The sequence below is a fragment of the Ylistrum balloti genome, unplaced genomic scaffold (assembly GCF_031769215.1).
Source record: "Ylistrum balloti isolate Yb309-2 unplaced genomic scaffold, AGI_CSIRO_Ybal_v1 Utg370998, whole genome shotgun sequence".
NCBI lineage: Eukaryota > Metazoa > Mollusca > Bivalvia > Pectinida > Pectinidae > Ylistrum > Ylistrum balloti.
Window position 1 is genome coordinate 296785 of NW_026782557.1, and position 14174 is coordinate 310958.

The window sequence follows — 14174 nt, forward strand, 5'->3', positions numbered from 1 at the left end:
TACATATTAGTCAGACAAGAATCAGCCATCAGACAGACTACAAATAACTGTTTGTTGACAACCTTGTACATATTAGTCAGACAAGAATCAGCCATCAGACAGACTACAGATAGCTATCAGTCTATTGACAACCTTATACATATTAGTCAGACAAGAATCAGACATCAGACAGACTACAGATAGCTATCAGTCTGTTGACAACATTGTACATATTAGTCAGACAAGAATCAGCCATCAGACAGACTACAGATAGCTATCAGTCTATTGACAACCTTATACATATTAGTCAGACAAGAATCAGCCATCAGACAGACTACAGATAACTGTTTTTTGACAACATTGTACATATTAGTCAGACAAGAATCAGCCATCAGACAGACTACAGATAGCTATCAGTCTATTGACAACCTTATACATATTAGTCAGACAAGAATCAGCCATCAGACAGACTACAGATAACTGTTTTTTGACAACATTGTACATATTAGTCAGACAAGAATCAGCCATCAGACAGACTACAGATAACTGTTTGTTGACAACCTTGTACATATTAGTCAGGATAAGGTGCTATAATTGGTCTAGCATGTCACCAACACTGGATGTATTTAGGTAGTGATTAGTTATAAATCTGGCAGTGGATGTGCGCCATCTTGATCTTGTCTGTTATGATTAGGCTCCCATACTGAGCTCGTATATTCCAGCTTTGGCAGGGGCAGGGCTTTACAGCATTTTTCCTTGATCTTAGTCAATGATATTTTTTGGTTTTACCTTAGAAAATTAAAGGAATTACCAACATTGTTAGTATATATGCTTGTTTAGATTAGGTTGTAACTCCAAGGTACTAAGCCAAATCTACATGAGTTCGCACCTGACCATGACAAAGGTAATAGTGTAGTTTGAGATTTTTGGGATTTTATGCCCGGAGAGATGTTTCCTTGATAGAACACCATTCTCCATTTGCCTTCCAAAGTGGCAATGATGTTGAGGTTTTTTGGAGAGAGATGGCATCTTTATTGGATGTAGCTGTGAAATACATCATCATATCGTTAGCAAAATGCCTGACAGATGAAGAGATTCCATCTACAATATGGAGAAGAAAAATCACTTTGATCGAAGGACTGACCTTTTAGGTACTCCTGATTTAATGAGTACAGTGTTGGATGATTCAACATCTAGAACAACTGTTTGGAATCTGGCAATGAGGACATTTTGTTTCTGTTAATTTTATCTTTAATACTTTAATAACTTTAACAATGGCTGAAATCCATCATAAGAACAACAGTTTGTTTGTAAGAATCTGAATTAAAACATCATCAACCAATTTTTTACCATTTGGGATTAGCAGGAGGGTTTTTAACGGAATGCTGTGATGGATAAAGAATGATTATCAGCATTCTTCATGATGTTAGAAAGTAAAACATGTTTCAGAATTTTACAGATAATGTTGGTCAAAGATATTTGATGGTCTGAATTATATTTAGGTCCTTTTAGCCAGGTACAATACTTACTGATTTCCAAGCAGAAGGGACCTCGCCAGTATCTCAAGAGACTTTGAAGAAATGATGGAGAGATCTCTTGGGCAAGTTCTCTCAAAACTAGATTTTGTCATGTCAGAGCCAGCAGCCTTCCAGACAGTCTAGACAGAAATATGGTTAAGCTTCACTTATTTTCGCATTTGATTATGATAAGTTCTCTGTTTTTGGCAGGCTGCAGTGACTCGTATGCGTAGACATTTCTCTCTGAATTGGAAAAACAGGAGGGAATTTGAAAATGTTGTGACCAGTTATGAAAATGATGTTGATCAGAGCGATATAGTGAGTACTGGTTAAAAATTTAAGATAAGATATTAGAGTTAGCAAAAAGTGAACATGTTCCAAAACCTTGAGATTCAGTGTTGTCATATTCTGCATTGCAATGATAACAGAATGCAGTATTCGTTCTGAGACTATATCATGTGACCGTTGTTGTGATGTCATCAATATTTAAGTGATAATATTGCTGTAACTTAACAAACTGATATACTGTGAAATCATTAAATTTTGTGGTGATTTATTTTCTTGGATTTCATGGTTACTTTTAATCCATGAATCTGTCAACGAACTGCTAACATATGTATATGTAAATTTATTGAGCTATTCATGAAATCTAATATTAATGAAATAACTATTTTTTGATTAGTAATGAAAATTAAGCCCAATGAACATAATGAATAATATAATGCATATGATGTCATGAAGTTATAACTTCACCATTGGCAACGCTGGGACCCTTCAATCAATCACAGCTCGGCTAGCTAAAATATTCATGGCTTTATTTCAGGATGATATGATGTACCTCCTCCAATATAAACTGGCTGATGTTGTGCAGGAGGATGTAGAGTTCATGGATGGTTCAGCACCTAATTTGGGCACGCGAGTTATGAGGGGTCCGCAATGGGACAGTGGTAATGAGGATGGTGAGGGCCCTGGCACCATTGTTAAGCATTCCCGCAAGCCAGGTATGAACTGAAACCTATTGTAGGTTAGCTTGAGGTAGTTCTGTCTAAAACATATTCAACAACAGAAGTGAATCATATAGTCCAAAGTGAATTAATTGGAAAACAAACATCAGGAAGAGGAAAAAAGACAATTAATAATTGACCTCTGCCCTCTTTGTCTGACCTTTAGTCTTCTTATTGATAAGATTTTCCTCTGTAGGTCATGTGACAGTAGAATGGGACCTGACAAGAATTCGTAAAGAATACAGTTATCATGACGGTAAAAAACAGGTCAAAACAAGTTTTGAACAACGAATCCTGATGGAGGACGACCTCATCGCACCTGGCTGTCTGGTTTGTCGTGGTGATGATTGGCAGTGGGGCTTTCAGGACGGAGGTCCAGAAAATGTTGGAGTTGTGTATGATGTTCAGCAGAGTGGACTGGTACATGTGGGTATACAAAGAATCTTGCTTTATATTCACAAAGAGATATCTTGTGAAATGGTTTTGGGGTAACATTCTCTCTGTGTAAGGATGACATTCTCTCTGTGCTGTGATGACATTGTCTCTGTGCTATGATGACAGTAGCTCTGTGCTGGGATGACATTCTCTCTGTGTTGTGATGATATTCTCTCTGTGTTGTGATGACATTCTCTCTGTGTTGTGATGACATTCTCTCTATGTTGTGATGACATTCTGTCTCTGTGTTGTGATGACATTGTCTCTGTGTTGTGATGACATTCTGTCTATGTGTTGTGATGACATTCTCTCTGTGTTGTGATGGCATTGTCTTTGTGTTGTGATGACATTCTCTCTGTGTTGTGATGGCATTCTCTCTATGTTGTGATGACATTCTCTCTATGTAAGGATGATATTCTCTCTGTAAGGAGGACATTCTCTCTATGTTGTGATGACATTCTCTCTATGTTGTGATGACATTCTCTCTATGTTGTGATGACATTCTGTCTCTGTGTTGTGATGACATTGTCTCTGTGTTGTGATGACATTCTCTCTATGTTGTGATGACATTCTCTCTATGTAAGGATGATATTCTCTCTGTAAGGAGGACATTCTCTCTATGTTGTGATGACATTCTCTCTATGTTGTGATGACATTCTCTCTGTGTTGTGATGACATTCTCTCTGTGTTGTGATGACATTCTCTCTGTGTTGTGATGACATTCTGACATTCTCTCTGTGTTGTGATGACATTCTCTCTGTGTTGTGATGGCATTGTCTTTGTGTTGTGATGACATTCTCTCTGTGTTGTGATGGCATTCTCTCTATGTTGTGATGACATTCTCTCTATGTAAGGATGATATTCTCTCTGTAAGGAGGACATTCTCTCTATGTTGTGATGACATTCTCTCTGTGTTGTGATGACATGCTATCTGTGTAAGGATGATATTCTCTCTGTAGGAGGATTCTCTCTGTGGACATTCTCTCTATGTTGTGATGACATTCTCTCTAAGGAGGACATTCTCTCTGTGTTGTGATGACATTCTCTCTATGTAAGGATGATATTCTCTCTGTAAGGAGGACATTCTCTCTTTGTTGTGATGACATTCTCTCTATGTTGTGATGACATTCTCTCTATGTTGTGATGACATTCTCTCTATGTAAGGATGATATTCTCTCTGTAAGGAGGACATTCTCTCTATGTTGTGATGACATTCTCTCTATGTTGTGATGACATTCTATCTGTGTAAGGATGATATTCTCTCTGTAAGGAGGACATTCTCTCTATGTTGTGATGACATTCTCTCTATGTTGTGATGACATTCTCTCTATGTAAGGATGATATTCTCTCTGTAAGGAGGACATTCTCTCTATGTTGTGATGACATTCTCTCTATGTAAGGATGATATTCTCTCTGTAAGGAGGACATTCTCTCTTTGTTGTGATGACATTCTCTCTATGATATTCTCTCTGTAAGGATGACATTCTCTCTATGTTGTTCTCTCTCTATGTAAGGATGATATTCTCTCTGTAAGGAGGACATTCTCACCCTCGAGTGCTGACTGTGTCTGGAGGTAAGCAGGTTTCTCTCCCGTTAATGATGACATTCTCTCTATGTTGTGATGACATTCTCTCATTCTATCTGTGTAAGGATGGATTCTCTCTATGTTGTGATGACATTCTCTCTATGTTTTGATGACATTCTCTCTATGTTGTGATGACATTCTCTCTATTTAAGGATGATATTCTCTATGTTAGGAGGACATTCTCTCTATGTTGTGATGACATTCTCTCTGTGTTGTGATGACATTCTATCTATGTAAGGATGATATTCTCTCTGTAAGGAGGACATTCTCTCTATGTTGTGATGACATTCTCTCTATGTTGTGATGACATTCTCTCTATGTTGTGATGACATTCTCTCTGTGTAAGGATGATATTCTCTCTGTAAGGAGGACATTCTCTCTGTGTTGTGATGACATTCTCTCTATGTTGTGATGACATTCTCTCTGTGTTGTGATGACATTCTATCTGTGTAAGGATGATATTCTCTCTGTAAGGAGGACATTCTCTCTTTGTTGTGATGACATTCTCTCTATGTAAGGATGATATTCTCTCTGTAAGGAGGACATTCTCTCTGTGTTGTGATGACATTCTCTCTATGTAAGGATGATATTCTCTCTGTGTTGTGATGACATTCTCTCTATGTTGTGATGACATTCTCTCTATGTAAGGATGATATTCTCTCTATGTAAGGAGGACATTCTATGTTGTGATGACATTCTCTCTGTGTTGTGATGACATTCTCTCTGTGTAAGGATGTTGTGATGACATTCTCTCTATGTTGTGATGACATTCTCTCTGTGTAAGGATGATATTCTCTCTATCTGTGATGACATTCTCTCTCTGTGTTGTGATGACATTCTCTCTGTGTAAGGATGACATTCTCTCTATGTTGTGATGACATTCTCTCTATGTTGTGATGACATTCTCTCTAAGGATGATATTCTCTCTGTAAGGAGGACATTCTCTCTATGTTGTGATGATTCTCTCATTCTCTCTATGTTGTGATGACATTCTCTCTGTGTTGTGATGACATGCTATCTGTGTAAGGATGATATTCTCTCTGTAAGGAGGACATTCTCTCTATGTTGTGATGACATTCTCTCTATGTAAGGATGATATTCTCTCTGTAAGGAGGACATTCTCTCTATGTTGTGATGACATTCTCTCTATGACATTCTCTCTGTGTTGTGATGACATTCTCTCTATGTAAGGATGATATTCTCTCTGTAAGGAGGACATTCTCTCTATGTTGTGATGACATTCTCTCTATGTAAGGAGGACATTCTCTCTATGTTGTGATGACATTCTCTCTGTGTTGTGATGACATTCTATCTGTGTAAGGATGATATTCTCTCTGTAAGGAGGACATTCTCTCTATGTTGTGATGACATTCTCTCTATGTTGTGATGACATTCTCTCTGTGTTGTGATGACATGCTATCTGTGTAAGGATGATATTCTCTCTGTAAGGAGGACATTCTCTCTATGTTGTGATGACATTCTCTCTATGTTGTGATGACATTCTCTCTGTGTTGTGATGATATTGTGTAAGGATGATATTCTCTCTGTAAGGAGGACATTCTCTCTATGTTGTGATGACATTCTATCTATGTAAGGATGATATTCTCTCTGTAAGGAGGACATTCTCTCTATGTTGTGATGACATTCTCTCTGTGTTGTGATGACATTCTATCTGTGTAAGGATGATATTCTCTCTGTAAGGAGGACATTCTCTCTATGTTGTGATGACATTCTCTCTATGTTGTGATGACATTCTCTCTATGTTGTGATGACATTCTCTCTATGTTGTGATGACATTCTATCTGTGTAAGGATGATATTCTCTCTGTAAGGAGGACTTTCTCTCTATGTTGTGATGACATTCTGTGTTGTGATGGCATTGTCTCTGTGTTGTGATGACATTCTCTCTGTGTTGTGATGGCATTCTCTCCATGTTGTGATGACATTCTCTCTATGTAAGGATGATATTCTCTCTGTAAGGAGGACATTCTCTCTATGTTGTGATGACATTCTGTGTTGTGATGACATTCTCTCTTTGTTGTGATGGCATTCTCTCTATGTTGTGATGACATTCTCTCTGTGTTGTGATGACATGCTATCTATGTAAGGATGATATTCTCTCTGTAAGGAGGACATTCTCTCTATGTTGTGATGACATTCTCTCTATGTTGTGATGACATTCTATCTGTGTAAGTATGATATTCTCTCTGTAAGGAGGACATTCTCTCTATGTTGTGATGACATTCTGTGTTGTGATGGCATTGTCTCTGTGTTGTGATGACATTCTCTCTGTGTTGTGATGGCATTCTCTCTATGTTGTGATGACATTCTCTCTATGTAAGGATGATATTCTCTCTGTAAGGAGGACATTCTCTCTATGTTGTGATGACATCCTCTCTGTGTTGTGATGACATTCTATCTGTGTAAGGATGATATTCTCTCTGTAAGGAGGACATTCTCTCTATGTTGTGATGACATTCTCTCTGTGTTGTGATGACATTCCCTCTGTGTTGTGATGACACTCTCTCTGTGTTGTGATGACATTATCTCTGTGTTGTGATGACATTCTCTCTGTGTTGTGATGACATTCTCTGTGTTGTGAAGGTATTCAGTTATAAGTCTAGGTATAAAATCCAAAACCAAATAACATATTGTGATTTTTCAACCTTTTTGAAAAAAATTTGCTAATAATTTTATCTAAATTTAATGACTATGTCCTTATTGTAGGTAAGATGGCCAAATGGACATTGTAATTGGTACAGATTTGGAGCTGAGGGAATGTTTGACGTCCAGATATGGTAAGGTTCTTCAGTTGATGAACAGTTCAGGCTCTGATTGATTTTGGCTCAGTTCTATTCTGTCAGATGATACTATATTAAACCATTTTTGTCAAGACAATCCAAGAACCTGATGTGGACTGTTCTATTTGACCTTAGACATGACAAAGAGGCATTATCATTTAAATAGAAAGAATATGTAAGATGTTAGACTTCTGTTTAAAACCTATTATTTCTTTGTCATTGTAGGGAGCCTGCTGGGGATGGAAATGACCCTGTGGTACCTTCCACAACTATTTACACCAGAGATACAGCTTTACCGCCTAAGACACACAATGCAGAAGTGGTGACCTCAGCAACTATTCTTAAAACCACACCTGTGTATAGTCTTGCGGCATCATCTAACATCACACCTGTGAGTAGTCTTGCGGCATCATCTAACATCACACCTGTGAGTTATAAAACTGTGAAAGGTAGTCTCGCGGCATCATCCAACATCACACCTGTGAGTAGTCTCGCGGCATCATCTAACATCACACCTGTGAAAAGTCGCACAGCATCATCTAACATCACATCTGTGAGAAATCTGGCAGCATCATCTAATATCACACCTGTGAGTAGTCTCATGGCATCATCTGCAGCAGATCCTGATAAGCTCTTCATGGATACCCCTACAGCGTCAAGTCCAGACAGTAATCATCATGTCTTTCGGCCAACAGTGACATCAGCTCCTCAATCAGACATACCTACGGATATATCAGGGTCACAAAAACATCAACAGGAGACCAGTGACCCAAAGTCACTTAGTCAGCAGACTGATTTATCTGTTGATTTTGCAATGTCAAGAAAAATAACTGAACTACATGATCTAGTCGGTAAGTAATAAATCCTGTGGAATGATTTTTTCTGTTATTTAATGATGTAGTTAATTGTTTAGAAATGTCTTTAAAATTTGTTTTTAATGTTTTTTACTCAAGGACCTTTCGGAGCACAACAAACACAGGTTAAGACGCCTTTCACAAAGCAGAATACACCAGGTTCTCCTAAAGTGTACACTGATACTGTGCCCGTATCAACCCCAGACTTTCCTCACGGTGTGACATCCCCAGTCATGTCTGGAACAACTGCTACACCTCAAACTACATCAAATGTTGATGATCAACTTGGTGTGAACTCTAAAACTAATACCACACCTGGAGCTTATTCTGATGCCACAGAAAGTAGGGCTTACACACAGGAAGATGTTAGGTGGTGCTGGTTTGATAAGAAGAGCAAAACATGGGTGTCCTTTTCTGAGGCCAACAACAGTGACCTTGAGGCCGAAAAACAGAAAAACAGAAAAAACAGCAGCAAAAATGTAAAGATATATGACACATGGTAAGATGTGTTTTTTTCATAAAACTAAAGCAGAGTTTTTATTGTAATACTTGAATTTAATTTTATTATCTATTAAGTCTGATTAATCTACTCATTGGAATTGAAAATCTTAATACAATATTATTGAGAATTTCCGTTATTTATGAAGACCTTTTAAAATCGTTTGGCTTATATTGGCTTTGATAAACTTGAATATCATTAAATGTTAATTGGTTTATGATCATAAAGTATTACAGAATATATTGTTCTCTGATCTCAACATGAATGTTGATGCGGTAAAGTTTGTTCTTTTCAAAGTGTTTTAGATTTTACTATTATTTTACTACTAAGGATAGAGTAGAATTGTGAAAAAAATAGGTATCTTAAAATAGATACCTTAAACATGGAAAATTTAGAGAAAGACTTGGGGAAAAAAATCTTTTTGCTTTAAGTGTTTTGGTAAACCTTGAACCATCCAAAAAATTGCTGTAGTGTTTCATTAGCGTACAGAAAAGCTGTTTCTTAAAAATGTACAAATGATAGATGTAAATGATTAAACCTTTATAGCCTGATAAATTCTTTCACTTACAACTCTGGAAATGTTATTTTGAATTTATTTTATTTCTTTTTTGACTTGTCACCGACACCATGATATTTCTTAAACAGGTATAGAGTATTTTTGAAAACTATGAAGATGCAAAGGTTGAAGAGTCGTGAAAGTACACCTGTAAAACGAGCAGGTATGTCAGTGTACAATACAGCTACATGTAGTTGGTGTAATTTATCATTTGAGTACTATAACAGAATTACATTATTGATGCATTATAGCATCTGAGTACCACAGAATCTGAGTACTATAGAGCTACATTGACTGAAGTGGTATAAAATCTGAGTACTATAGAGCTACATTGACTGATGTGGTATCAATCTGAGTACTATATAGCTACATTGACTGATGTGGTATAAAATCTGAGTACTATAGAGCTACATTGACTGATGTGGTATAAAATCTGAGTACTATAGAGCTACATTGACTGATGTGGTATAAAATCTGAGTAATATAGAGCTATATAAAACATGATTACATGGGACAGTATGTTCAGATGTTTATATTAATAAAACATGATTACAGAGGACAATATGTTCAGATGTTTATATTAATAAAACATGATTACATTAATAAAACATGATTACAGAGGACAATATGTTCAGATGTTTATATTAATAAAACATGATTACAGAGGACAATATGTTCAGATGTTTAATAATAAAACATGATTACATGATTACAGGACAATATGTTCAGATGTTTATATTAATAAAACATGATTACAGAGGACAATATGTTCAGATGTTTATATTAATAAAACATGATTACAGGGGACAATATGTTCAGATGTTTATATTAGTAAATCATGACAATATATTAATACATGATTACAGTGGACAATATGTTCAGATGTTTATATTAATAAAACATGATTACAGAGGACAATATGTTCAGATGTTTATATTAATAAAACATGATTACAGAGGACAATATGTTCAGATGTTAATAATAATAAAACATGATTACAGAGGACAATATGTTCAGATGTTTATATTAATAAAACATGATTACAGAGGACAATATGTTCAGATGTTAATAATAATAAAACATGATTACAGAGGACAATATGTTCAGATGTTAATAATAATAAAACATGATTACAGTGGACAATATGTTCAGATGTTTATATTTCTATAGTAATCCACTCTAGGATGACACAGGAGACCATATTGCTATCTTTTAGTTTTCATGTGCGAGATCTAGTTAGGCAGCAACTAACTGTCACTTGATATGTGTAGATTCAATTCTAAACGATCATTATCTTAAATGTTATACTTAGATGTGTTCATTTTATGGTTTTTATTCAGTGATACCAAGGGCAATTAAAGGTATGAGGAAGGAATTGGTGGACAAATATATGAATCTTCTTTCTAAAGGAAGTTATCAGTCCTCCAACATCCGCCTGATGGTGGTGGGCAACGATCGTGTTGGCAAGACAACACTTTGTCAAAATATGCTCAAGGACAAGAAATTTGGTAATACTAATGGTACAGATGGTATTGATGTATTTGTGCACAGTTACCAAATTGACACCACGACGAAAAAAAAAGAGAAGCTTGGACAGACAGAGCATGTAGTTGCTTTGCAGAAACTAGCATGCGCAACAGTTTATGGCAAACCAATGTGGACAGAGGTTGAGGAGAAAGAGGAGGAGCAACCAGAGGAGGAGGAAAACATGGCAGAAGGAGCAGGTAGGATTAGCAAGTTTATGTATTATTGTCTATCATTTATAGACAGAGGTAGGGTAGATAACTCTGTGTAACATCCACTGTGGTAGGGTGAATAACCCTTTATATCTGTTTGTCCATTGTCTTGGTTATAAACAGTAGTAAGGGATGCAGTATATGGCGCTACTAGAAATTTTTCTGCATATAGTTGTTGCTATGTGCGTTCAACTTTAATAATGATAATAATAATAATAGTAAACTTTTTTTAGCCAACGGCTAATCTTTCACATGGTCCTTTGGTTAGTTAAATAATATTAGTTAAAATCTACAAATTTACCTACATGAATCAAGTTTACACTACAAACTACATATAAAACAACAAAGGGATTTTAAACTAATCTTAGGAACAAAACAAAAGTATCAGATACATTAATTAAAATTATCACAGAATGCACAATTACAATTGCAAAAATATTTCATCAATTTAATGGCAGGTGCCTAATATACATACATGCTAATATAGCAAACAGATAAAAATTGACATAGTTATACACTAATATAGCATAGTCTAAAATTTAGGTCAATATGGTGGTAAAAAAGTTGAATAAGAATGTCAAATATATTACAAAGAGATATTAGACTTTCTGTCTATCCTATCATGTTTGGATCATAACTTTGCTGTCATTTGAACTAAGATAATGAAATTGTTCTATACATTGGTCATACTAATATGATGAGCAGTCTTTTTAATTCAGGGCCCAAAATCCCTTTTTATATAGAGTTATTGCCCTTTGTTGAAATTTTCTGTCCTGTAAACTTGCTTATGATGGGCATTCATCAGTTTCCCTGATACTCATGCTAGTTAATTATACGTAACTTGACATTTTTCACTGTAACATTTTAGAGACAGACTCTGTACCACATTTTTCTTCACGAGAATCCATCGATGTGCCAGTGACACCTCCAGTTACCACGATTCCTGCAAATACACTTGAGAATAAGTTTGAACAGATTGATATAAACCAGCCTATCAACCTCTCCAAGACGGCCCATCCTGTGAAAAGTAACTACGTTGTTGGTAAAAAAACTGGTGAGATATTAATACCAGACTATGTGAAGAGAGATGTGGACTGTATCCTTGACGAAGCAGACAAACTGCGGTTAGCTGGAAGAGCAGCTGAAAAGGACAATATTGCCTACTTATCCATGTGGGATTTTGGTGGAGAGAAGGTTTTCTATGATACTCATCATGTCTTCCTCAGCAAGGATGCTGTTTACTTACTGTGTTTCAATGTCAAAGAATATCAAGAGAAAAAGAATCACCGTAAGTATATCTTATTCTGAATTATTGTCAAAACTGACATAGTTTGCAAAGACATATCATTGATATTGAATCCAAATCTTCGTGTGAAAGTGGACATAAGTTAAGTTTGATTAAAATCTCTACAGGAATAAGGCTACTGGAGTCCTGAGAATTACTTTTGTTATAGTAATGGTGGCAAAGACATATCATTGATATTGAATCCAAATTTTCATGTGAAAATGAATATAAGTTAAGTTTGATTAAATTCTCTACAGGAATAAGGCTACTGGAGTCCTGACAATAAAATCGCTACAGGAATAAGGCCACTGGAGTGCTGACAAATACTTTTGTTATAGTAATGGTGGCAAAGACATATCATTGATATTGAATCCAAATTTTCATGTGAAAATGACTATAAGTTAAGTTTGATTAAATTCTCTACAGGAATAAGGCTACTGGAGTCCTGACAATAAAATCGCTACAGGAATAAGGCCACTGGAGTCCTGACAAATACTTTTATTTTATTGTAATGGTGGCCTTGACCCTAAAACTTTGCAATAGCTGAGATCACTGCTTCATTACAAATATTAGTCATCCGGAATACACTCGCGTACTGTGTACATGCTGATTACAAATATTAGTTGTCCAGAATATACTCGCGTACTGTGTACATGCTGATTACAAATATTAGTTGTCCAGAATACACTCGCGTACCGTGTACATGCTGATTACAAATATAAGTCATCCGGAATACACTCGCGTACCGTGTACATGCTGATTACAAATATTAGTCATCCGGAATACACTCGCGTACCGTGTACATGCTGATTACAAATATTAGTTGTCCAGAATACACTCGCGTACCGTGTACATGCTGATTACAAATATTAGTCATCCGGAATACACTCGCGTACCGTGTACATGCTGATTACAAATATTAGTTGTCCAGAATACACTCGCGTACCGTGTACATGCTGATTACAAATATTAGTCATCCGGAATACACTCGCGTACCGTGTACATGCTGATTACAAATATTAGTTGTCCAGAATACACTCGCGTACCGTGTACATGCTGATTACAAATATAAGTCGTCCAGAATATACTCGCGTACCATGTACATGCTGATTACAAATATAAGTCGTCCAGAATACACTCGCGTACCGTGTACATGCTGATTACAAATATAAGTCGTCCAGAATACACTCGCGTACCGTGTACATGCTGATTACAAATATAAGTCGTCCAGAATACACTCGCGTACCGTGTACATGCTGATTAGAAATATAAGTCGTCCAGAATACACTCGCGTACCGTGTACATGCTGATTAGAAATATAAGTCGTCCAGAATACACTTGTGTACCGTGTACATGCTGATTACAAATATAAGTTGTCCAGAATACACTCGTTTACCGTGTACATGCTTGTAGATTTAATACTGATTCAGGGGACTTGCTTTGTTTTCATGCTCCTCAATCTGTTTCCATTGATGTGTTTGCTAGGCTTGAACACAAACTGAATGAAAGACCTTGCCCTGGTGGACTGACGATCCAGAGCTTTAAATGAGGTGTTACTGTGTTTTTCGCTCTTCCAGCATGTGCAATAACTCTATTCTTGATATATTCTGAAGCTTGTTGACCAATATAACCATGTAGCCCTTATTGTAAAAGACAGATTGAAGCTTATTATTGGGCGATGAATGGAGAAACTTATTGTATAAAGAGAGATTGACGCTTATTATTGCACGATGAATAGAGAAACTTATTGTATAAAGACAGATTGAAGCTTATTATTGGGTTGATGAATGGAGAAACTTATTGTATAAAGAGAGATTGAAGCTTATTATTGGGTTGATGAATGGAGAAACTTATTGTATAAAGAGAGATTGAAGCTTATTATTGGGCGATGAATGGAGAAACTTATTGTATAAGACAGATTGAA

The 14174-nt window shown here is 36.3% G+C and overlaps 1 protein-coding gene across 1 annotated transcript in view; it reads left to right on the top strand.

The window, feature by feature from the left end:
- LOC132559926 (uncharacterized) overlaps positions 1 to 14174 on the top strand; it is a 47705-nt gene that overhangs the window by 18176 nt on the left and 15355 nt on the right. Inside the window, exons 10-18 of the mRNA XM_060224558.1 lie at positions 1707 to 1814; positions 2320 to 2497; positions 2697 to 2926; positions 7247 to 7317; positions 7546 to 8171; positions 8274 to 8673; positions 9319 to 9392; positions 10570 to 10953; positions 11834 to 12253. Coding sequence (XP_060080541.1) covers positions 1707 to 1814; positions 2320 to 2497; positions 2697 to 2926; positions 7247 to 7317; positions 7546 to 8171; positions 8274 to 8673; positions 9319 to 9392; positions 10570 to 10953; positions 11834 to 12253 — 2491 coding nt within the window. The remainder of the gene's footprint in view (positions 1 to 1706; positions 1815 to 2319; positions 2498 to 2696; positions 2927 to 7246; positions 7318 to 7545; positions 8172 to 8273; positions 8674 to 9318; positions 9393 to 10569; positions 10954 to 11833; positions 12254 to 14174) is intronic.